At 56.7% G+C, this 24,105-nt stretch overlaps 1 protein-coding gene and 1 long non-coding RNA gene across 2 annotated transcripts in view; both read left to right on the top strand.

The window, feature by feature from the left end:
- Positions 1-19,102, top strand: part of LASP1 (LIM and SH3 protein 1) — a 33,883-nt gene extending 14,781 nt beyond the window's left edge. Inside the window, exons 3-7 of the mRNA XM_076356736.1 lie at positions 5,467-5,551; positions 12,781-12,888; positions 16,300-16,456; positions 16,602-16,696; positions 17,044-19,102. Of these exons, the coding sequence (XP_076212851.1) occupies positions 5,467-5,551; positions 12,781-12,888; positions 16,300-16,456; positions 16,602-16,696; positions 17,044-17,217 (619 nt within the window). The 3' untranslated portion in view covers positions 17,218-19,102. The remainder of the gene's footprint in view (positions 1-5,466; positions 5,552-12,780; positions 12,889-16,299; positions 16,457-16,601; positions 16,697-17,043) is intronic.
- A 1,972-nt stretch (positions 19,103-21,074) lies between these two features.
- LOC143169401 (uncharacterized) lies at positions 21,075-22,484 on the top strand. Its single transcript, XR_012996890.1, has 2 exons — positions 21,075-21,513; positions 22,086-22,484. It is a non-coding gene; the product is annotated as an uncharacterized LOC143169401 (long non-coding RNA).
- Positions 22,485-24,105: the final 1,621 nt, after the last annotated feature.

Raw genomic sequence — 24,105 nt, 5'->3', positions numbered from 1 at the left:
TTGACTGTGAGAAAGGGGAGAACCGGGTCTGTTCCACCACGAGACCACCCCACGCGAGGAGGGACGAGCCCATCGTCGCTGCAAATCCCGCAGACGCCCTGTTCCCACGCACACGCTGCCTCCCATGCTCCCAACCCGAGGCAATTCACTCGCTGCTTTCTCATTAAGATTTAATTTATTGCTGACTATTACTGTGGCTGATTCTCATGCATAGGAGATGGTTTTTCTCTCTCTGGTGTGTGGCGGGGATCCGGGCGTCTGTGTCTGTACTGGCTGGGCAGGGGGAAGCGCTGGCTTTGGCAGTGGGGGGCTGTCGTCACTCCTGCATCAGGATCCCCCGGCCTTAAATTCCCCAAGGACTGAAATGCCTTTTCTTTATCAGGCAGATCTCACGGGCTGGGGAGAAAAGCGATGCCTAATCTTAGGGGAAGACTCTCAACTTGTGCTTTTCTTCCTACGCCTAGCGCAGACGGACTGATTGCTCCTGCCTGCTAACAACAGTCTGTAGGGGCTTCAGGCTGAGTAAAAAGCTGCCCCAGATCCTTGGGAGGTTTCCTCAAAATCTGACAGGAGTGGAAACCTAATTCTAGCTCTGTCTGTGCGGTCTATGGCTATCTCTTCCTCTCCCTCGCCAGACTGGCTGTAGCAGGGCACAGCCCGCTGTGGGTACGGTGTTCCTGTAAATGCAAGAAGCAGGGCTCTTAGCTGTCTTTCAGAATATTTTTTTCTCCCCTACAACCGTGGCTTTTCAGTTTCCGAGCTCCACGGGGATGAATTTCTCTGTTTCCAGCCCTCGTAGTGACTGGGCTTCCCTCCTCCCTGCATCCGGAGGCTGCTGCTGGGGACTCGTCTTCTCCCAAGCGTTATTAGCATGCCCAGGGCATGGGATGCAGTTGCCATGGCAATGGGATGATTTCAGCTGGCAGCACCAGCAGATAGTACGGGAGCTTCTGGGCCGTGGCTGAGCCGTAAATGCGGCTCTGGCTGGCGGTGCATACAACTTAAAAATTGCATTTGCCCTTCACGGGAGCCATATGTCTCACTGTGCGGCTTTCCCGCCAGCCTGGGGGCTGCCTGCAGCCCTCCATCCCTGTGCCCTTCAGGGGATGGGGCTGTTAAAATTGGGGATCTCTGTAAAAGCTGCTGCTGAGCAGCAGGGACTGGATTTGCGAAGACCCTGGGCAGTGGTGATGGCACTTGGCATTCCTCGTAGGACTGGGACAGAGCTCCGTTCCCATCCTCACGGCGGGTCTGGGGCTGGTCTGCATAGCCTGTTGCCTTCCAGACCTGATCCGCAAATGGAGAATTAGCGATCTGGGAGGGCATTTGGGTTTTGAGCTGTTTGTACTTAAAAGGTGGCTTTGTTTTCTCTGACCTTGGTATGAGTCAGGCGGTGACTTCCAAGAAACTCAGGAAGGGGCTCCAGGATGTGAGCGGTAACTCGGGTACAAGAAGAGACGAGTCTCAGGACTGTCCTCTCGTGCCCCTGTAAGCTGAGGTAGTGCACTTATTGGATTAGCACTACTGTTAATTAAGCCCCAGCTCCCCTAGCAGCTGCCTAATGGCACCTGGGGTTGGACAAAAAAAAGAAAAAGCCCATCTCCTGCTGATGGTGTTGGCTCCTGACTCTGCCCGGCAGATACCAACCTCCCCGTAGCTGTAACGCGTGCTGCCCCTTCCGAAGGGGAAAGGAGTCGTCCCCGGGAGCGGCTGAGGTGCAGCACCCCTTGAGCGAGGGCTGTTAAATGCAGCCTCCTTTGGCCACCGAAGCTTATGGGCTACTAAGAAGGGTTTTTGTCACCTCTGCGATGACAAAAGGGCCTGCTTTCTCCATGTTGTCTCTTCAAGGTATGAATGCATTAACCCAGCAACTAGTGTGATTGCAGCAGCTTTTACAGGAGCAATCTTTGCTAACCAGAGGCCAAGCCGGGCCAATGTAATTTAGACCGAGCCCCTCCCTCGCCAGCCCCCCAGGCTGTTCGTCTCTGCTGGCAGCAGACAGCAGCTGGTGTGGATTTGGTCCCAAGGTCTCTTATGCTGCTTTTCTGCTTCTAAAGTGTCACTTGCCGGTGCAGCTCTGTGGCAAATGCTCGGCTGCTGCCGCTGCTGAAGTGTCCGGCAGAGAGGTGGGTCAGGATAGCACCCACCCAGACATCCAGACTCCAGTGGCACTGGCCGCCAGGAGATCAGGAACTGTGGCCAAAATGTCCGGAACGCTTAAATAAATGGCAAACCCGTGCCCCGTTCTGCAGTGTGGTGTCTACCCGGTGTCTGTTGCTCCTGGTGAGCTCAGGACTCTCCTGGAGAATCAGAGTTTATCATTATTGGAGTCTCAATGCAGGAATTTCTCTGCAGCAAGCCGCAGGCGGTAGCTTGGTGAAATATCTGCCTTGATATTGTATCCCAGTGTGAAGCCTTGACGTACCAGTGCCTGAAGGTAGTGGGGAAGGGAGCCTGAACACACAGTATTATATCCCCTCTAATCAGATGAATCTAAACAGAGATTAAACTATATCCTTCAAGCAGTTGGTGATCTGTTGTTTGTCTAAAACTGATTCTTGTCTTTCTCGATCTTATTGCTGGATGTTTGGGAGGGCTGTGGAGGGTTAATTAAGGCTTATTTGGTGTGGGTATGGCTGTGTCCTCTCTGCTCCCCAGCGTGCTGGGGAAGGATGAGGGCTGGCTGGGGTCTCATGGCCGATGCTCATCAGATGCTCATGGGACGGCTGTCCTCAGATGGGCAGAGTATTTCCCATCCCTCGGGACCCTGGTGTTGACTCCCACCTCCCCTAAAGCAGCTGGGATGGTGGTGATGGGCTGTGGCAGCAGGTGATGTCCAGCAGGACAAGACGGGGAGCAGGGAGGTGGTGGTGTTGGGGGTGTTTTGGTGGGTTTTGGGGGGGGGGAGGGGAGAAGCTGGCTGGAGGGTAGGTTCCCCTGCCATGCTGTGCACTGCAGGGCTGGGGAGGGGAGCAGGCAGCGAGCTGCTGCTTGCTGAGTTGTATTTTCCCCTTTTTGCAAACCACATCTGCATTGTTTGGTTTCTGTGTGTGTGGGGGGGGTTCTCTTTATTTTTTCAGTGAGGCTGAGGCAGCTATTTTTATTCTCTAGTTTCCTGCGTTGCTGCTTTACTGAGGTATGTGCTGTTCTTGCAGGTCTGTGGTTGCCTATCTGTTGCTGTCCTGCTCCAGTAGCACTGCTCTAAGGCAGCAGCTTTCAACCAGATTGCTCCACATGCAGCTGGCTTTCTGCTCGTTTACCCTCCTTTGACTACACTTTGATTAGCCTTCGGCAGAGGTGCTAATACTGATTCTGTAAATAGATAATTGCTAATGCTGGACCAAACAAGCTCGCAAAGCACAGCCCGGGGGCTTCTTAAGACCCACAAAGACCCATTTCATGTGGTCTGCGAAGGGACAGGAGCTGCAGCTATCCCATAGTTTGCTGCGTAGCCCTCAGGTGAGAGCTTGGTTCAGCCACCGGTTGGGCTACATGGATGGAGATGGGGGAACTGGAGGCTGCACAGTCTGAGTTATAGCCCTGAAACGGGGATCAGCATTGTGCTCAAAGCCTTCGGATCCCCGAGAGTGAGTGAGACCTCCCAGTCGTCCCCTGCGAGGAGCTGCAGGCGGTTTTCAGGGGACTGCTTAGCCCTGGTCACCTTTTTGGAGAGCTGCTACAGTGAGAGGACAGTCGGATTGCCTGGCTTTGCAAGAGAATTATCCAAGTTCTTGTGTGTATTTGAAAGTGAAACTGTGCTGCAGCATGACACGCTGCCGTGCTGCCCTGATGCCACACGTGTTCAGCGTGAACCAGGGGTGGTAATGGTGCCGTCTCTGCTGCCCAACCGCTCTCCTGTGCTAGGCAGAAACTTTCCTAAAATCCTGCAATCTTTCTGCCACTGAATTTGGGAGTCCTGCTTTAACTCTTGTGAAAGAGAAACCTCCGACACTTTCAAAAGGCAGTTTTCCCCTTTTTGCTCTCTGCTCTCTGCATTATAAACCCAAAGTGCTGCCGTGGAATGTCTTCGGTTTCTTTGCCATCCCATGGGAGCAGTTACCATCTGTTCAGTGTCAGATTTCCTCTCTGGGCATTTCCTGGGGAGCGTTGTGCACGGAGGGCTTTGCCTGCACGGAGGGCTTTGCCTCCACGGCGGCCAGTGCTGAGCAGTCTGGAAACGTTCCTCTTGCAAACAGTTTCCTCTGCACCACTTGTAGCCCTCCAGATACAGCGAGGCTGGCTGCCAGGACTGGATCTGGCCATGGGCGAGAGCATCCTCTGTGATGCAGGGCATAGCTGACCCCAAGTAAAGGCTCAGCACTGGGTCCTGAGTGGTAAAGCATCATGCCGTTGGGACTGACCCCGCCGCTTCTTGGCAGCGTGAGAGACTAGTGGTAACTGCCATCGGGGTCTGGTCAAGCCCAGCTGGAGGTGCTGGCACACTGAACCTCCCCTGTTAGGGCAGCGGTTTGCCTCTTGCCGTTTTCCGTGTCTCCTGGAGGTGGGAATGGCCACGTGAAGTTCACCCGTCTGCTTGGACGGGGCTTGTAGCAGCCTCCAGCTTTAGGATTAGATATTTACTTTCTGCCGCTACCTGAGTTCTTCTAGCTGTTAGTTTATGTTGTCCGTAGCAAAGACTGCATGCGCTTTCAGAAACTGCTATATGGCACTTCAGAACAATAGCTGCTGGCTTGTAGCCAGACCATGACAGAGGTCTCCTGCTTCACACTCCCATTCCAGGCATGTCCCGAGGATTCACTAAACTTGTTGAACTGGTGCAGATAAGTAGTGCAGCCTCTGCCCCAAGACGGGCACGGTTACGTTGACGTGGTCTGTGCCAGGGTCGTGATACCCTGCAGTACCAGAAAACCGTAGCATGAGGCTTGTGTGGCTGAAACTTCAGTAAAATAAGCAAGTAAAACCACCCTGCTCCCATCTGACCCTCTACAGCTGGAACAGTGAAACGGGCACAGTCGTAAACCCGAGCGTTGGCAGCATTTACTTGGACTAATGTTACCCTGAGGACTGTTTAATGAAAAATTGAAGATGCGTTAAGGTCTCTCCAGAAATCAGGCATAAACCTTGAATGGCTTTGTCCCCTGGGGAAAAAACCTGCCATTCCTCTTTTTCGATAAAACTGGAGTTTAGCTGAAGTTAATATATTGAGATTGGGAGAGAACCCAGTGAGAAATGTGTGTCTGCTGGGGAAGGTGTCAGGCGCAGGTGAGCGTGCGCGGTGAGAAATGCCGTCATCCCAAATGGCTGCTGCTAAACCTGCGCCTTGACGTGTCTGCAGCCCTGGTTGTGCTGCTGCTGCTCGCCGTGATGCTCTGGAGCGGGGCCGCAGCGCTTGGATCTCCTGGTACTTGCAGGGGGCTGCTGGTCGTGGGTTGGGTGGGAGAGGGCAGCAAGCGTGGTCGTGGCCCGTAGGAACACCGTGACTAACGATCTCCCTTCTCTCCCCAGACACTACCCGAAGCAGTCCTTCACTATGGTGGCAGACACTCCTGAGAACCTGCGTCTAAAGCAGCAGAGCGAGCTTCAGAGCCAGGTGAGCGCGCGGGTCTCTCCTCCCCCGGGGCCGCCGTACTTTGCCCCATCGCCCTACGTTCTCCCGTGCTCTGGTGCTTTCCTACGCCCTCGCACAAAGGAGGGAGAGGCGGGTTTGGGGCGTGGGTCCCTCCTCTGAGGTTTTCGCCCGTCTCAGCTGTTTGCTCTTCCCTTCATCCCTGGCTGCTGTGACCTCCCGGAGGCGGGAGGGGTCCAGCAGGCAGTCCGCCGCTCCCAGTCCATGCCTTGCACCAGCTTATCTTTTCCCTGCTCCCATCCAGCAACGTAATCGGGTGAAATGGCAAACGGTCTCATCTGGACAGGCGTTGACTCTCTAGGCGAGTATTTCAGGTAAACCCAAACCTTGTAGGGCTTGAAAGCTCTGGCAAGCAGAAATAAACAGATAGAAGGGATAACGACTGGCACAGATAAGGATTTCTTTCTCTAGTGGGAAGAGAAGAGCCTGTTTGAGAAGGGTGTTGTCCAGACGTGTCCTGTTTTATTCCCTGAAGGCGTCCCTGGATCAGCAAAAGTCCCCAGCCTTGACGCACGGCTGTGGGCTGGGTTCTCGCACCAGTATCTCCTGATGATGCAGTGGGAACTGCTTGGCTCTTGGTCCCTTGGGTGGGCCAAGGAGCAATCCCTAGTTTCCTTCTCTTACTCTAAAACACTGAGAACAGAAATGTGAGCATCAATTTTGCGGAGAAACAGCACAGAAACGGGCAGCTTTGGTGGGTGACCCTTCTTTGTGGGGCTTTGCTCTGCTGAGAGGCTGTGTTGAAGCGTCCTGAGACGATGCCGAGAACCGTTGTCGTGAGCTTCGATGTCACAGAACTGCAGACGTGTGCTCAGAGTATTCTGCACTGGAAGAAAATGCATCCAGAGGCAATTTTGGCTTGAGTCAGCGTCTCGCAGGAGAACACAGGATGTGGCAACTGTTCTGGGAATCTATTTAATTTCTTTTTCCCTTTGAAAAGGGGCAAAAAGACTGCCCGGAGTGTTGTCAGCAAGGCACGTTGGCTCAGCTCAGCGTTGTAGCAGTGTTGGTCCTGAGCAGAGGGAGGACAGCACAGGATTTGCCGTAGTGGTGTATTCAGGGTGAGCAGTCATTTTTCGGGATCAGTGCGCTCCTCTCCCTGCTGTGCTGTGAAGGATACTGTGACCTTCCCTCCTTCTCTTCCCATTAGCCTGAGAGTGCCGGGAGCTGGAAAGCAGATTGCCTGGGAATGCATCCCGCCGGAGGAGGGGGAACCTTAGGACCTCACCTGTTAGCAGACAGGGCTGGTGGTGCCTGTGCAGGCAGCATCGAGTTTTGAAACCTCGCCTTTTGTAAGGTCTCTTCCTCAGAGCAAGTTGCCCAACAGCTCCCTGGCTTGCACAAGCGCAGCTTGGCTCAAGCTTAGAGCTAGAGCTCAGCCTGGGGCTGGCTTTGTGTTTCATAGAATGGTTAAGGGGACACAGTTGCTTTTCCATGGTAACAATCGAGATAATGCTGTACCGAGCGGTCTGGAGTCTCCAGCGCTGTTCTTAAAATGAATTCAGGCTCTTCATTAGTTGTTGCTTATTAAAGGAGACCCTGGGGAGGGAGCGTGCTCCGCTGCCTGGGCTTTTCTGTAGCTGGTTGGGACTTTCAGCTCCTTGTGGTGTGCGGGAGGTGGCTGAAGGCAGAGCCAGCTGCCTTCCAGGGGAAGGGGGTGTCTTCATACAATCGAGCCTGCACCTCCAGAAGCTGGTCACTACAACTCAAACGCCAGCAGGACCTCTGTCCCTGGGAGAGAAGCAGCCATGCCCAGCTCCTGGTGGTCTCCTGGACTTTGGGGGCTGGAGCTGGGATAGCACAGAGCTGTAAGAGCTTTCTGCGCTCTTGGTTGCACGTGAACACGTCAGAAGAGGGGCTGGGGCAGAAGAGGGGCTGGGGCAGGGTCTTCCAGTCTGCCAGGCACCAGCACCCCACCTTTTCAGTGCTGGTTTCACACCAGGATGAGCTGCAAAGTAGGACTTCTCTGAGCGGGAGGGAGAAGAGGCTGCTGGGGAGGTGCTGGCTGTTTGGGTGCTGGCAGAGCCCCTGCGGAGAGGGGCCGGGGAGGGATGCAGGAGCAGTGGGAGGGAGGTGGCATAGCTGAACCAGGTGGATACTGCCAGGCTGAAGCGCCAGGAGCCCTGGGGAGGATAGATACTAAACACACTTCAGATAAGATCTTAATTCCTCTCTGCCTTTGTTCTGCCTACAAAGGGAGTCTCCTATTTTCCAAGCGCCAAACATTTGGATTTTTCTTGAAGCACTCTAGCTAAAACACTAGCAGCCCTCTGGTTTATTGACAGTCCCTTCTTACTAATTGCAGGAGCTGAGCAAACCCCTGGGGACGGGAATAGGTCACTTCAGCCCTTCCAGAGCAGGCAGCAGGGTTCACAGTCTTGCAAATTAACTGGATGAACTGGAGCTGTTAGCTGAGACGGGGAAAGGCTTGTGGCGAAGGGCTCGCTGGCTCCGCTGTGCTGTGATGACAGCCTGGCAGAAAGGGCTTCTGCACTACAGTTTGCCAGTTCAGGTGCCACCTAAAAAGTGCATCCTGGCTGACGCTGCTGGGACAGTGTCATGGGTCTAGTAGTAAAATTCCTTGTGGAGTAAGATCAGGGTTATGTGAACAGTTGCATCTTGCCTTCAAGCTTGCCTTTGCCAGCCAAACTCAGCTGTGGCCGAACCTTTGGTCCTCGGTGCGAGGCTTCCCCGAGTGCGTGTCCCTCAGGAGAAGCTGTGGCTGGGAGCAGCTGGAAGCTGCAATAGGAGAAGGGAGATCGCTGAGTCCGTGTCCTCTGCAAGGGATTTCTAACTGATGGAGGTTCATTCCTGGGCAATGGGAGCCATGCTCCCCAGCAGTTTTGCCCGTTCCTCTGGAACTGGGCTCCTGTGGGGCTGGAGAGCTGCTGTCCTTGTAGGCGACCCTGAGGAGGCTGATCCTATATTTTCTCCCACCAAAAATACACTCCCTGTCCACCCCGGTGTGACTGGAAAAGCCGGTGGTTCGCCGGAGCTGCTGCTGGCGGCCGTGCCATGCGCGGGGAGGTGGGGATGGGGCAGCTGCGTGCGGGGCTGGAGCGGTTTCATGTCAATCCTGATGCCTCCACTATTTGTGTCTGCTGAGAAGGCGTCTTCTGTTCCGGTCACTGGTAGATGCTGGATAATGGTGTCTTGTGTGGCTAAATGAGTCTCCAAAGTGACAGCTTTTACGCCTGCAGCCTTCTCTTACAGCCCACGTGCGGCAAGAAAATTGCAGGTTCCCGTCCTGTGGCTCCTTTTTCAAACTCTTAAAATGGGTGTTTTTGGGTGCAGCCCTTCCTGCCGGAGGGTGGAGGCTCCCGTGGCGTGGGAGGCAGGTACCTGTCTCCTGTCCCTCCTGCAGCCCTGCGTCTGTCACCTCGGGGAGCTGCTGTCGGTGACATCGAGGACGTGGGCACAAGGAGGGTTTAATGTGCTTGAGCTGAGACCTGCAAAGGTTTATAATATGTGAAGGGCCGTTCTCCGGCTCCCTTCGGATAATGCACAGATGCACGCGTTGTCGCTCTCCTTCCTATCATGGAGGCAACAATTCCTCTGGGGAAATTAATTGTGGATCCCATTTTATTATTATTATTATTATTATTATTATAGGATGAGGTGTGAATACGGCACTGTCTGCATGACTCTGCTCTTTAATACAGCGTGTGGATGAAAGGCAGCTACAAGCCAGAGCAACAGGAGCGGGTCTGTGGGTTGGCAGGCATGGCGGGAGGGGCAGGAGTGATGGCTCTCTGCAGCTCCTTGCACAGCGCTGAGCTGGTTCCCAGCGGTGCTCACGTGCCCTGTGAAAGCATGACGGGACGTACCGAACCGTGCGTTTCTGTCCCTCCTTATCACCCAGGGTCACCTGCACTCGAGTTTCCGAGGGAGCAAAGGGAGCAGGACCCCAGGAGCGTGGCTGGAGCAAGGATTCCTGCCTCTCTGAGGGCAGCCTGTGCTGCAAGTGGGATTCCTCCGTGGCGGGGGGTCGCAGGTCACCTCTCCCCACCCAGCGCTGCGGCCAGACTCCTGCCTGCACAACCCGGTGCCTATATAAGGGCAGGGAGAAGCTGAAAGGCGCCTTGTCTGAACGCTTCCTCCCTCCTTTCCGGCCTTCTCGCTCAGCCCTGGCGATGGCTGCAGCCCGGCAGGACCCGGCCGCTCCTGTGCCAAAGCCAGGAAGGGCCGTGGATCCTGTTAAGTTGCAATTCCCCCGTGCTGAGCACGGGGACAGTGCCTGCCTGGTGGCCTCCCCTGCTTCCTCCCAGCGTCGCCCTGACGCTCGTGCCATGCTCCAATTTCCATGGCCAGGCATGCTGGGGTGCGGGAACCCCAGCTAGCTGGGAGCACCAGCCTTGGACATGTGTTTTGAGTTAGATCTGCCCCCAGGCACGAGCATCTTCCCCCACAACTCCTGGATGGGGTCCCCCCTGCAGTCAGGCACCCCTGTACGGCAGTTTTTTAGGGCCGGGTTCCTGTACCCTGAAAGTTAGGGGGTAAAAAATCAAGGAAGATGGAGGGGGGCGGGATTTAGGAGGGTAAAAATACAGAACTTGTCAAAGGAACTGCTTAGCCTTGTGATTAGCTTCTTGCTTGGTGACTTTCTAGCCTGCATTTCTTTAAAGCTCGTCAACTTGTGCATTTGCAGCCGGCGCTGGCACCCGGTGCCCCCCTCCTCGGGGCCGGCTGAGCAGGAGGCTGCGGGATAAACCCTCTTCTTCCGAGCAGCATCTCCAAGCACAATGGCGGGGCCAGCATCCCATGCCCAGGCTGCAGAGCTCTGAAGGAAAACAGCCTTTATTGAAAACGGAGCAGATAAAGGACAAACACAACCCCTCTGCCCGCCTGTCGCTGCGGCTGAGCAAACTGGGGCTGGTGCTTTTCAGAGCAGCTCGTGGGGCTGACTCACCCCCTCCTGATCCCCTGTCCGGGTGTGTGTCATAGGTTTTATGTCACAGCTCTGTTAACCTTTGGTTCCTCATGCCCGACGGTTAACACATCGAGCCTGCTCCTTCCTAATCGGTGATGTTCAAGATATATTCTTTAACCCAGCTAGCAAAAGTTTTTTCTCTTATTGCTTCAAACAAAAGGAGACTTCTGCCTTGAAATGGGTCTCTCGTGTTCCTCTGATGTGCTTTGGCATCTTGGTTGTATTAATATCCTCCCAGGGTGGACTCTGCAGCCTGGTTCATTAAGCCTTTGCTTTCTAATACCGCATTAGGGTTAGAAATCTAACGTGACTCAGAGATCGTACCATCTAAGGGTTTCTGTGATATCACTATCTGCCCCATGGCTGAAAAAGAGGTAGGGGCTCTGACATGCTTTCAAAGCTTGCATTTCTCCTGGTTTGCAGGATAGGAAGAGGAAATGTTGTGTTTGCAAGCAGAGCACCGAGCTCTGGGGTATCTGCGCCACTAGCCCACGCAGCCAGCGGTGCGCTCCTGTGTGCCTGGCGGTGCCCATTGCAGAGCTGGTGTCTGGCATCCCCTCCGGCTCCAGCCGCGGGCACTGTGGCCCCTGAGCCAGCACAGCCTCCTGGCAGGGCCAGCTGGGGGGTGGGATGCACAGAGCTGGCCTGAGCCTGCATCCCGTGCAAAATGGAAACCGCCGTGTCTCATTTTCCCCTGGAAATCTCTTGTTTCCTGTGTCGTTCTGGACCAGAGAGGGGGCAGGACCTGCTCCGTGATGTGCTGCATGCCCGCAGCCCTGGCTGGCTCCAGCACTGGAGGGGTCTGACCTGGGCACATCAGATTCTGCCTGCCCCTGCCTGCTGTGCCAGGTCCCGCGCTGGAGCCAGGCAAGGCCATGGGAGAGCCCAGATGGCAGCAGAGGTGTGTCTTGGCTTCTCCAGAAGATGTTATAAAATGTTTGGCAGCTTTTTCTGAAAGGTGTTTCCAGGCCCAGCTGGATGCGCTGTCTGGATGGGAGGCAAATATGTGAGGTCTGAAGGAGCGTCTCCGTAGGAGTGTGTGCTGGGGGAGAAATCAGCTTTATCCCACCTCCCCTGCCGTGCTGCCAGTTCTCTGCCTCCGAGCTTTATCTTGGCACGGCACGTGAGTGTGGTGCCGATCTGCAAGCACAACCCTCATCCTGCAAGCTCTTTGCGGGGCCAGCCCGGCTTCCCGACCATCTGTCTGGCAGGCCGCGGGACGGGAAGGGTTACGGGAAGCTGCCTGTGCTGGCCAGACACGCCGGTGTCTGGCCCCTGTGCTTGGGTGAGCATTTCCCCGCTCCTGCAGCGGGAGGGAGCGATGCATCGGCTGCACTCCCATCCCGCTCCATCAAAAGCGGCTCCTGCTCTGCTTCTCCCACCGCCGGCACCTCTGTCCCCTGCCCGCAGCCTCCCACCAGCCGGAGGGGGTGAGCATCGGCCCCACGTTGCACACACAGAGCCAGGCTGCTGTGTCTGTCCGTGCCGGTTGCACAGGGGCCCAGAGGTTTAATCTCCTTGCGTGAGAGTCAGTGGTGACCTTTTCATTTTAGTGACAACATACAACTGTCCGCAGTGCACAAGGCGAGCTCCGGGGAGGTGAATCCCTGGGAAGGGCAGCTTTGCCTGCACGTTTGTAGGCTGCAACAAGACAGAGCCCCTTAAGGCTCTTTCCTCCCCAAATGGGCAAAGGCAGCTCCTGACAGCCATCGGTGCAGGGCCAGATCCTCGCGGAGAGGATGGAGGAGGTCAGGGTGTCTCTCTGCACATCTTCTCCCCCCCCCCATGAAAATGGGGCATCAGTGTCTGGCAAACAGAAACGAGGATGCTTGAGTTTTGCCAGCCTCCTCCCTCCACCCTCTGGTTTCGTTATGGTCTTCCTGGGTATATTCCTTCCCAGAGGCGGCGAAATGTCCCCTGACGTGGAAATGCTCTTGTACGGGTGTAGCTCATAAAATCCTCGGGGCTCTCAAGCAGGCAGCTTGCCATGGGTCAGCTGCTCCGTGTTACGTGACTTGGGCGCACTGGTAGCCCACAGGAAATTCAAAGTAAATCCGAGTTACCCAGCTCCTGCTGAAAGAGAAACAAGATCAGCAGATGCAAAGGAAGCTGTTTGTGTGTTTCAGCTCTTGGCAATACCCCATTTTGCTATTACTGGATACACTGGGGGGGGTCTCCCGAGCAAGGCAGAGGCCCTGTTAGAAAGCTGCTGCATCTCATGAAGCACATGAGTCTAAATCTGGTTTTTGTTGCTTGTACCCAGATTCGCTACAAGGAGGAGTTTGAGAAGAACAAGGGGAAAGGCTTCAGCGTGGTGGCTGACACCCCGGAGCTGCAGAGAATCAAAAAGACTCAGGATCAGATCAGCAACGTGAGTAGCTTCTAATCTCTGCGTGTGATATTGTCGTGACCTTCCTCCCGCCGGAGGAGGCTGGGGGGGGGGCTCTGCCCGCGCGGACCCGTGCTCTGACGGCTGCTAACGGGCATGTGAGGCTGCAGCATCTTGAAAGCCTGGCAGCGTTAATTCTCCAACCCGTTTGCCTGGGCATCCTGTGACCCTCTTGCACCTTTCCCGGCTCCTCCGTGCTGGCAGATGCTGCAGCCGGATCCAGAGGGGTATCGGAGTCCTTTGCTTCTCCCGAGGTGCTCAAGTCCATGTTGATTGTGAGAAGCAAGGAGGGGAGCAGCAGAGAGTGGCATTCGGTGGGGGCAGATGTGGACCGGGGCAGTCCCATCCGCCCCTGGTTGTCACCATAACCCACAGCGTGGGTGGTGCTGTGGGGTCCGGGCTTGCTGGCGCCAGCCCCACGCTGCTCCCCCTGCGGGACTCCAGTCCCTCTTGTGCTCTCTGGCTTGTGTTTGTGTGTGGAAACCCCGGCCAAAGGCACACCTCTTCCTCCTGTCCCTTTGCAGCTGTGACTGTCCTCTGCCAGGCTCCGCTTGCCTTGACCCCTCCTCTGACTCCTGCAAAGCCCTTTCCAGCCATCCGGCTGTCGGGAGTGTTTGCTGCAGCTGCTGCTGTTGGTTTGTGCCGAGGCTGTGCGCAGTCCCCAGGGTCCCACCACCTGCTGTCACCAGCCCCGAGGGTAGGACAGGCAGTGTCATCCCCTTTCCTTATCTACAGCCCACATCTTGCGGTGGCCGCTGCACCAGAGCAGCCTTCCAGGGAGATCCTCAAGGTCCCTTGGCCATGCACAGCTTCCCTCCTGCCTCGATGCTGAGATGAAGGGGTTCCTAGGGGCTGGGCACAGCAGCATCTCTGTCCTCCCTTGACCTTCTGGAAGGGGAGCTCTGTCCTGTGTCTGCAAGAGACCCAGCTCTTCCATTTCCAAAAATTACATTAAAACCATGTCCAAGTTCAGTGGCAGCTGGCCTGGCAGCTTGTGCTTCACCCAGCGGCCTCCGTCCATGTCCAGGTGCTGGTGGTGCGGTACGTGGCAGACGTGGACGTCTGTGTGTTGCCATGGTGAAGGAGGAGGATGCACACTTGCACGTATAGCTGCAGCACTGGGTGCGGCAGACGTGGGGTCTATCTGTCCCCTGCCCAAACTCGACCCTGCGCCCCCAGGCGTCGTGGCACAGGAGCCCGCAGTAGCCTCTGCCCTCAGCAGAACGCAGGGAGTTAATTAACCTTTAGCCGCTAGTGAAAGTCATGAGTGCTCCTTATCTAACAGCCCAGGAGCTGTTGGAAAACCCCGGCAGGGCTGGGAAGGCTGATTTCTCCCTGACCAGTAAACCCGCCCCTGGAGCGCAGCTTTGCATGAGAAAACTCTTGGGCGTCCACTCGGCAGGCGGCTTCTGTGAGCTTCTCCCAGCTCTGAGCTCTGCAGTGCCCTGAGCTGCTCTCGCCGGCTGAGCCCTGGGCAGTGCCGGGGGGAGAAAAACCCGATGCTCTGGGGTGCTGCAGGGGTGTGAGCCCGAGCCCCTACAGCCGAGGTGATGCGAGACGTGGTAAAAGCCTGTCCCAGAGCTTTTCCACCCTTAAGCATCCCTACCTCGGGGACAAAGCCCCTGGCTTGGGAGCTGCTGTCTGCTTCCCTGGGGTGTCCAGGGAAAGAGGGTCTGGGCTTACAGGAATGCAGGGAGAGGGAGGACCGTGCCTGCACCCGCAGTGGGAGCTCACACACACGCAGGAGCTCCCACGCATACACAAACAGGAGAATGCCCAGCAGGGCGGGAGGAGGTTGTTTATTCCCTCTTCTTCTGATCCCATTGTGCAGTTCTCTGGCAAGTACTGATCTCTCCTCGGGGAGCTGCGGGATGTTATCTGCACACCAAACCCCGGGACAGCAAAGGCTGGGGAAGGCTTCCCGCTTGGGAAACGGACCTGGCTGGAAGATTTTCCCTGGGGGCAGCTTCTCAGTGGGGTCTGAGCTGGCAGGAGATGGGCACAGCTTCCCTGCCATGGAGTGGGGCTGCGGTCTTTGTTACGGAAAGCACCACTCTTTTTTTTTTTGAGAGAATTTGTGGAGGTTTGGGGGTATTAAATAACACAGCAGAGAGATGAGACCAGCCTGTGTCCCTCTGCTCTGCCCCCTTCACCCTCTCTCTGCCACGGGAGCAGTTTTCAGCAGCTTCCCCGTGGGCAATCTGGCTGCCAGCCTGTGGTTGCAGTGACCCACTTAATAAAGATGCAGAAACAGACCCATTCCCTGCAGAAAGCCTGGCTCAGCAGGCAGCGTTTCACTCCCAGGGGTGTGCTGGGCAGGCACATGGGCAGCAAAGGGGACTGCCCAGCACGGCAGCGCTCGCTGGGGCGTGAACACCTCCGCGGCACAGAGGTGCCCCAAACCACCCTCGGTGGAGGATGCCGGTACGGTCCTGCACATGGACATGCACAATGGAGCGCAAAGCCTGAGCCTCTGACCGTCGGGAAATGCTGTCCTGAGGTCGTCCCTGCTTGGGCTCCCTGCAGTGGCCGGGGGAGCAGGGTGCTCCCCTCGGGGTGTTCTCCTTCCCAGGGGGGCGGCTCTGCTCCAGGCCCTGTCTCCTGCCTGTGCAGGGAGCCTGCTGTAGTGCCCTTCAGTAAATAACTGTTTAACCAGCAGACAAATGGGCTCCAGGTGCTTTCCGATGGCAATGCATTCATTAACACAAGTGGCTATTAATTTTTACACCCACGCACCGGCAGTTGGGTTAACCCTTCCCTCCTGCCTGCTGGAGGCGGGGGCCCTCTCTGTGCTGGCTGCAGGGGAAGGCTCGGTCCGATGCAGCTGGTGTGTTTGGTGGTATCTGCTTTGAGCCTCCTTCAATGAAAAACCCCGAAGCCCTCTCACGCTTCAGTTAAAGAGAAATCTGGGGGTAGATGTTGGAGCGGTACCTCCACGGCGCCCGCTGTACCTGGCCGTGGGCTGGGGAGTTGCACACCAAACTTGGCACGTGTAGGGGAGACTTCCTAAAGGTGCTTTTGCTCCGTGCTCCTGCAGCCTGTGGGCTTGGGAGCCTGGTCTTGAATCTCACCCATGCCTGAAAAAATTGCGTATCCCACCCACAGGACACTTAAACCTCCTCCTTTCTGTGCCACAAATGGGTCTGAGCAAATGTCCCTGGGGAGATGGGTGGGGAAGAAGCCCCCTGGGACTGCTGGGGAGGCTGTGAGATGGCTAGTGCTGCGTTCTTGGTGGCAAAAAGAAATGAGCTGGGACGAGGTGAAGGACGTTGCTGGCACTGAAGGGCTGCAGGAGCTGCTGCCATTGCTGGGGTCTGGGCTCAGCCTCGTGGCTGGCGCTGCAGAGCTGTCCCAGCTGTGCTCTGACCTCTCCTTCCTCTCCTGTCGCTGTAGATAAAATACCACGAAGAGTTTGAGAGGAGCAGGATGGGCCCGAGTCCCAGCGAGGGTGCTGAGCTGGAGCGCAGGAACTCCCAGGAGAGCACCAATTACCGGAGACCCGCAGAGCAGCAGCATCAGCCGTCTCATCACGTCCAACCCAGCAACCCAGGTAAGCCGGGGGGCTGCGGGCATTGCAGCCTGCCCCGTTGCATGGCCCTGCGCTTGCTGGGGCAGCAGCCGGCTCTTCTTTATGAGGGGCTTTGCGTGTCCCCCGTGTCCCAGCTCCGGCTAACGGGCCCATCTTTCCCCCCCAGTCTACCAGCAGCAGCAGCCGTCGTCTCAGTCCTACGGCTACAAGGAGCCCGCAGCACCAGCCTCTACACAGCGCAACGCTCCTTCTGGAGGGGGGGTGAGTACAGCCCAAGGGCTCACAGCGCCCACCCCAACACCAGCCCCCCGGTTTCCACCCCCCGGGGGTTAGGGTTTGCTCCACTTGCTCCCCACTCCTGCAGACCATGTAAGGGAAGAGCAGTTTTGAAGGGGCTGGTGGGTGTAATGCTGGGTGCCTGGTTTCTGCTTGCCACAGCTATCGCTGGCACCAGCATCCCTGTGTCAGGTGAAAACCTCCTGGATCTGGCTCTTGTGTGGGGCTCGGCGGGGCTCCTTGCCCCGGGACCCCCCTGTGGGTGGCAGCTCTGCCCATCTGGGGCAGGGCACGGGCAGGGTCCATGCCTGCTGACCTCTCTCTCCCCACAGAAGCGTTTCCGTGCCGTCTACGATTACAACGCGGCTGACGAAGATGAGGTCTCCTTCCAGGACGGCGACACCATCATCAACGTGCAGCAGATCGATGACGGATGGATGTACGGCACGGTGGAGCGCACGGGCGACACGGGCATGCTCCCCGCCAACTATGTGGAGGCCATCTGAGCCACGGGAGGGGACGGGGTGCGTGGCTGACAGCCGAGCCCCCAGCCCACGCCGGCCCCCGTGTGTGTGTGTGTGTGTGTGTACGTCTCTCTCTCTGCCCCAGCATCCCTTATCCCGTGTGCTCTGCCGTCGCCTGCCGGAGCCGTGTCCTGACGTCTCGGTTACTCTGTGTTTCTGCAGCCGCCTCTGGTTTCTCTTGCCAACTTAGCTTTCTTCTAGCTCTGTCGGGACTGAGGGACTGTCTGCAAGGGACGTTGGGGGCTCTAGAGAGCAAATGGCCGCAGCTTTCCTTCTCCTTCGGTCTCCCTCCTCTCTAGCCCTCCCAGGCGCTCCGGCATTCCCTGGCTGGAGGAAACAGCCGGAGTTGCTGGGACCCGGTAAAGGGAGGAGGAGACCATCTGTTAGGACCATATTCCACCCCCCTCTGGTGGGGACGGGCAGAGGAGCAGCAATGTCTGCGTGGAGGAGATGAGGGATGCTCGTCCCCAGGGCTGCCCTGGGCTGACGGGAGGGATGGGCTGGCAGCCTCCGCCCTGCACTGCTCTGGGCTTGTGCTGTTGTTTCTCCCAGCTCCTCCGTGCAGTGTTTCCATTCAGTCTTTGCTCCCTTCAGTCCTCAGAACAGAAAAATATTTGCAGTTAAAATCCTTAAACAAAATCTTTCTTTCTCCTTGGGTTTCAGAGCGGCTGCTCTGGACAGCCCTGGAAGCGGCTCTTGCTGCTTCTGCCTTGGGCTCTGGCTGTTTTGTTCTGCCTCCCTGATCCCTCTGGGGCCGAGCCGGGGCTGTGCTGGCACAGGTAAAGGAGTAGCCGCAGCCTTGCTTCGCCTGGAGGCTGCTGCTCCCACTCGAGGGCTGGAGATGGGCCAGGCTCCCCGCTCCTCTGCGCTGGAGGGGAGCACTGTGACACCGAGCCCTCACGTCCCCCCCTGCAGCTCTGGCTTTCTCTTTTTGGGCCAGGGTCTGGGGGTCCCCTGGGCCCCGTGTGCCGGGGCAGCCCTTCCTCTCTTAGCAGTGGTCGCTCCCTGGATTCACCCAGAATCTTCCTGCTTTTCTCTTGCTGCTTGCAGGGCTTTTGGGACCCTCCTGAGCCCTTCACCCGCTGTGTAGATGGTCTGGGGAGCCGGCAGGATCAGCCCCCATCCCTGTGCCTCTTCTGAGCCGCGTGTGAAAGATCCTCCCCCTCTGCCACCACGCTGGGGCCTGTCCTGGGTGACTGTCCCCTCCAGTAGCTCGGTCTTGAGTGGCAGAGACCGGGGTTTGGCACCCCGAGCCACCCTGCACCTCTCGTGGGTCCCCAGCGGTGGTAACTTCTGGGGCCACCGCTGACTTGGGATCACGTCACGGACCAAAATCTCAAAGCACGTCCCTGTCCCCTTCTCTTTTGGGCTCCGAAGGTCCTGGAGCTGGACAGGGGCAGGTATAACTGGAAGCCTGTGCGGGGAGGGCAGGAGCAGGATGCTTTTCTCCCGGGTCAGAGAAGCCGAGCATCGGGGCAGTGGTGATGCCCGTGCACTGCCTCCGGCGCTCCCGCTGCCCCGTGCCCACTCACAGCCCCGGCTCAGCCCGGGCCATGGAGACCGGGCAGCCAGAGGAGACCGTCCCCTTGCCGGGCTGCTCAGGGCTTGGGATGCGCTGCGCCGCGGGGCCAGGATGCTTCCAAGAGGAAGCTGCCACCTTTGCTATTCCCAAAGGAAAAGAGGGAATCTAGGGACCAAAGCGGCTGAGTTGAGACATTCTGTGGCTCTCTTGGGGGACACGTCCTTGGGGACACGTCCTTGGGGACAGTCTCGCAGAGGGGGGAGAGGATCCCACCGCCTCGTGCTTGCAGTCCCCTTTCTCAAAGCACGCGGGGGCTGCAGGGCTGGTTCGTGGACGGTGCCGGGGTTGGGGCTGCTGGAGCAAATGCTGTTCTGGCGGGGAGCGGGGTCGTGGCAGGGCAGAGACCCACCGGGAGGACGTGAGCTGGGGAGAGGGGAGCGTTTTGCTCCTGGCTCGTTCCCCAGCCGGCTGCAATGGGAGCAGGGAGAGGGACCGGGACTCGTGGCACCGTCATCCCCTCGGGGTGAAACCGGGACCCCAGAAGCAGCCGGGATGGGCTTTACGGGATGAGAATCCCAGTTGGTGCTAAAACAAGCGAGCACAAGAGCAGGGGAGAGGGGGCAGCTGGGCAGGGGGGGAGTCCACATCTCCTTGCTAATCCTCTTCTTAATCACGTTCTTGTCTGGGAATGGGGGGGAGTATCAATGTGAATAAACTGTTTTTTAATGGACCAAATAACACAGGCAATTACGTTTTCGTATACAAACCTTTTTTTAATGCTACCTTGAAACCATTGTCCTAATTCTCCCCTCCCACGCCCTGCCCCTTCTCCCCTGCCATGGGAAACAAATCTCTTACTGCTTGATTTCTGCCTTTTCTCTTGACTTATGCACTTTTTTGCCTTTTTTCATAGCTGAAAAAGCACCTAAACCTGTATTTAAAATAAATAAATAAATAAAATAGTAAAAAAAAAAAAAATTAAAACCTAAATTGCTTCTCATCACGTGTAAAATAGACCTCGTCCATCCCAGCTTCCCCGGTTGCGTCTCAGTGCTGAGCTTAGAACGTGTTTTCTTCTGGATCCGTCGCTTGATTGGGGTTTGTCCTTGTATACTCCTTCCCATCGGGTTGAGCACCCACCAATAAAAAACTATTTGGCCTTTTTAACCGAACCATCGAATGGAACAAACCGACCGATTCTCTTCCCGGTTTACTCAAATTAAAAATAAAAATATAATTTTTACCTGCCGATTGTGCTGGCTTTGATTGCGGTTGCTTTTCTGGCCATTTTCCTGCTCCCTTGGGACACGGTGGGGATCTTCAGGGCTGGGGGAGGCTGCCGGAGCCGGGGTCCTCATCTCTGCCTGGCTCCCCTGGGAGTGGGAAACGCCGGCATCCCTGGGAGCCGACCTGGGATGCAGCTTTGTGGCTCGTCCCTTGCTTTTGGCATGGCTTGAAGCCAAGGGGCGCGCTTGAGGCGTTCGGAGCCCTGCTGCAGCGTGTCCGGCCGATGTGCTGCGGCTGCCGGGTACCACGGATCCCCAGGAAATCAGCCTCGAAATTCAGCCATGAGCCAGGTTGGAGAAACCCTCGCAGAGAGCGGGGCGCAAGGCGATGCCTCCCCGCTTGCTGACCTGCTTCGGGGTCTTGCTGTCAGAGGCCAAACGCCGGTTACAGCGTGGGTCTGGGATCTGCTGGGGTTCAGGTGTGCTGGTGGCTGCTCCGGAGACCAGACCCACCCAGGGAAATGGTCAGCCTTTGCTGTGGGCAGCGCAGCACGGGCACCAGGTCCCGGCTTTGCCCGACCTCTCTGGGAACGCGGCCCTGCGACAGCCGGGTCCTCCAGCCCCCAGCCAGCCCTCATGCTCAGAGAGCAGCTGGTGACGGCTTAGCTTGGCCACTACAGCCTCCTAAGGTGGGATTTTCAACAACTACAGTGCTTAGCAGTGGGAAAAGAAAATCTTGAAGGTGTGTGGAGAAGGACGTTATTTGCATCAACAGCACTAGCCAAAAATACTAAAACAGAAAGGCTCCATGGCTGCTGCTGCTCACTTAAGACTGTATTGCTTTAAACTGTACTGAAGCAGGTGGCGTGACACTGAAAGCAAAGGATGCTGCAGTACCCCAGGAGTACCAGACTCCGAAAGGTGAGAGTTCAGAGCGGTCCCGGCTGATCAACACGGCTTTGCAATGTCCAAAGCTCATTTTTGCTGTTTTCCCTGTAGGATGGGCCCTTTCCCAGCTGCAAACGGGGGGTTGCATCACGTTAAGCACCCCCATAAACTGGGCAGCAGTTTGGGTAGGAAAAAGCAGGGGCAAAGCAACGCTCCCGCAGGCAGATGGTGCCTCCCGGGAGCCCCGCTCGCAGGTCTGGGCTGAGCGAGCGCTCCTCCGCCCATGCGAGGCTGAAGCCCCATCTGACCGCCGGTGTTTATCCCTTTATTTTCTGCCTGCTTGCTGGAAGGCAGCTCCGTCAGCTCCGGCATCATCTCTCCATCCTGAGCAGAGCGAGCCGTGCTCCGGTGGGGGCTGGCGAGCCAAGCGGCGGCTCTCTGCCGAGCGTCCCCTTTCCACGCCACGGGGAGCCCGGCAGCTCCTGCCCCACCGGCTCCTCGCTCACCATGCTGGATATTTTCATCCTGATGTTTTTTGCCATCATCGGCCTGGTGATCCTCTCCTACATCATTTACATGCTCTAGAGCGATGCTGGGGAAGATGCGGCTCAGCATCAGCCTTGCAATCAAAGCATCATCCAGGTGAGCCGGCGGCTCCTCGTCCCACCAGGCTTTAATTTCTGGGAAGATACGTGTCTGTGGAGGGGGGGAGAGGGGATAGTTTTGTTTTCAACGCTGTTGTCTTTGGCTGCTGCTCCCTCTGCCCGGCCGAGGCAGCCGAGCTGACAGCACCAGCGCAGCTGTTTCCTGCTCAGGGCTGGAAGGAGGGCACCGGGGTTTATTTTATAAATCAGGCCATCTCGCCCGCTGAAACGTGCACCGGCTATTGTGCAGCTGCTGGTTTCTCCCTGCCGGGTTTATCAGCCCCTTCCCCTTTGGAAAAGCTGCTCTCTGCAGCACAAACTTGTGGCTTTTGTTCCCGTGAGGGAGAGAAATAAAACAGCTCAGGGGAGAAGCAAGAAGTGATCCCGGTTGCATCATTTTAAAGGAGGCAAAGGGGGGAGTCCCAGCGCCTCTGCCCCCCAGGCAGGGCGAAGGGGTGCTGCTGCCGCTGCCTGTGCTCGCACACGCTGCCATTCCCACCCGTCACCATCTCTGGGTCTCCCGCAGCTCTCGGGCCCAGCTCAGACAAGCATCTCCTTTCTCTTCCGCAGCCGCTGCCTGGTCCGTCTCCCTCGGAGCCTTCTGGAAAAGCGTTAACCCTCTGCGAGCAAAGAGCTGCCCAAGGCGGAGCAAGGACCCACGCGGAATCGGCGCCGGCGCTGCAGAGGGGGCTGAGCGGGCACGGCCGAGCGGGGCGAAGGAGGGAAATGGGGTGGCAGGGGAGAGGGCTGCGAGGTGACGTCCCGCTGCCGAGACGGGGGTTGTTCCCGGTGACGCACGCGGCGTGCCGGGGGGATGCGAAGGGTCCTGCCCCCCCCTGTGTGGCTTAGTCCCTTGGGATGAGCGCTTCCGTGGTCGGTCATTTGGGTTTAATTTTAGAAAAGCGCTTATATTTTTAATGAAAAATGTTCAAGGAAATGAAATAAAGAGGAATGACACGGGAGAGTGAACACGTCTGCTGGTGTTGACTGCCGAAACGCATCCCTGTACATTGACTGCAGGGCTGGGGTACACACGGCTCCGGGAGCAAACCCTGTTTCCGCGGGAGAGATGCAGGGCACCCTGCGAGCCCCGAGAAGGACGAGATATTGGCAAACCATGCTGAGACACCCCTGTGTGCCCTGGCATGAGGGGCTGCTGCTGCTCCAGGCACTGTGGGGTCCGAACCAGGCTCTCCCCAGCTTGGAGGGTGCCTGAGCAGCTGAGCTGTGGCTCACCCTCACTCAGGTCCCCTCTCCGGCGTCCAGGGAAGCTCCGGGAGGTCTCAATTCATCTCAGCATAGAAAAAGGAACATTTTTAATATGATGGAAATTTCTGTGGGATGGAAAGAACATTTCAGAGCTTAATTTCTCCCAGCTTGGAGAGGTCTGGGAAGGTATTTGGGGCATCAGGAGAATTTTTCCTGTCCTTTTATGAAGCCCTGCATCAACCCCTGCCCTCACACTGTCAGTCACATGCAATGCTGTTTTCAAACTGAAAGTTTCATCCTCCTAGAAGACAAAATTTTCATATGCTTGGTCTCTTTCAGGAATATTTTTTTTTTTCCAGTAAGCAATAAACACCTGGAATATCTGTAATGGGAAAACCAGCTCATGCCCCATTAGTTAACCATGGCACCATCACATGAGTGGGTGCGAGAGAACAGGCTCCAGCGAGCGTAGGGGCTGTGCAGGCACTGCCAGGGTACGCCGGAATTGGTTGATAAGAGTTTCAGAAGACCGTGTTTACAGAAAGAAGAGGGATTTCAGAGTCTGGGAATGCTGGATGCGGTTAGTGTTGCCAGCTGAACACTTGACACTGCAATTTCCTGTTAGTAAAACTCCTGAGAGAAACACAAAGTTGGTGACTTTGCTCCCAAGTGTGTTCCCAGCGCACCAGCCTCAGCCCGAGCTACCCAGGGCGGTCCCTCATCGCCGAGCCCTGGAGATGCGGAAAAGCTTCTCCTCGCTCCACCACCAAATATAGTCGAAAGTCAGAAACTTGAAATATTCTGGGAGGAATTTCTTCAAGCATAAGTCATGTTCTCAATAACCTCCGCTTCGTGAGTCTGTATCTGATGTCAACATCTGCAGTGATTAAGAGAGAGTGAGTAACGAGGAATGCGTGGAATGGAAACTCAGCTGAGTGTGAAACCAGGAACAATAATTTTCTCCCACTCCGAACGCTCCTCTCCCCTCAGAGGGCCTTACAAACCCGCCAGCTATGCGTAACAATCCCTTCCTCCATGCCCCAAATCAGCCAGCTCCACGCTGGAAGGTGAAGCGACCCAGCCCAGCAGCTGAGGACTGCAAAGGGATTGAAACCGCCAGGCGGGAGAGGTGTTTGCAGACAGACAAACGGCCGCAGCGGACAGGGATAGCTCTTTAGCAGGTGGGATGCGGTGCTCCGCAGCTCAGATTGCAGTCAGGGTGCAGCCCTGCTCTGAAAAGAGCTACACTGGCACAGGGGGAATTTTGCTTCTCATCCTGGGAGGGTTTTATCGACTCCCCAGGGCAGCAGTTAAAAATTTGGCAGCAGAAGAAAAAGCACCATTTTCTCAAGTATCACGGTCACAGCTCCTCCGGCCCACG

The sequence above is a fragment of the Aptenodytes patagonicus genome, chromosome 20, assembly GCF_965638725.1.
Source record: "Aptenodytes patagonicus chromosome 20, bAptPat1.pri.cur, whole genome shotgun sequence".
Classification (NCBI taxonomy): domain Eukaryota; kingdom Metazoa; phylum Chordata; class Aves; order Sphenisciformes; family Spheniscidae; genus Aptenodytes; species Aptenodytes patagonicus.
This window is presented reverse-complemented; position numbering and strand designations above follow the sequence as displayed.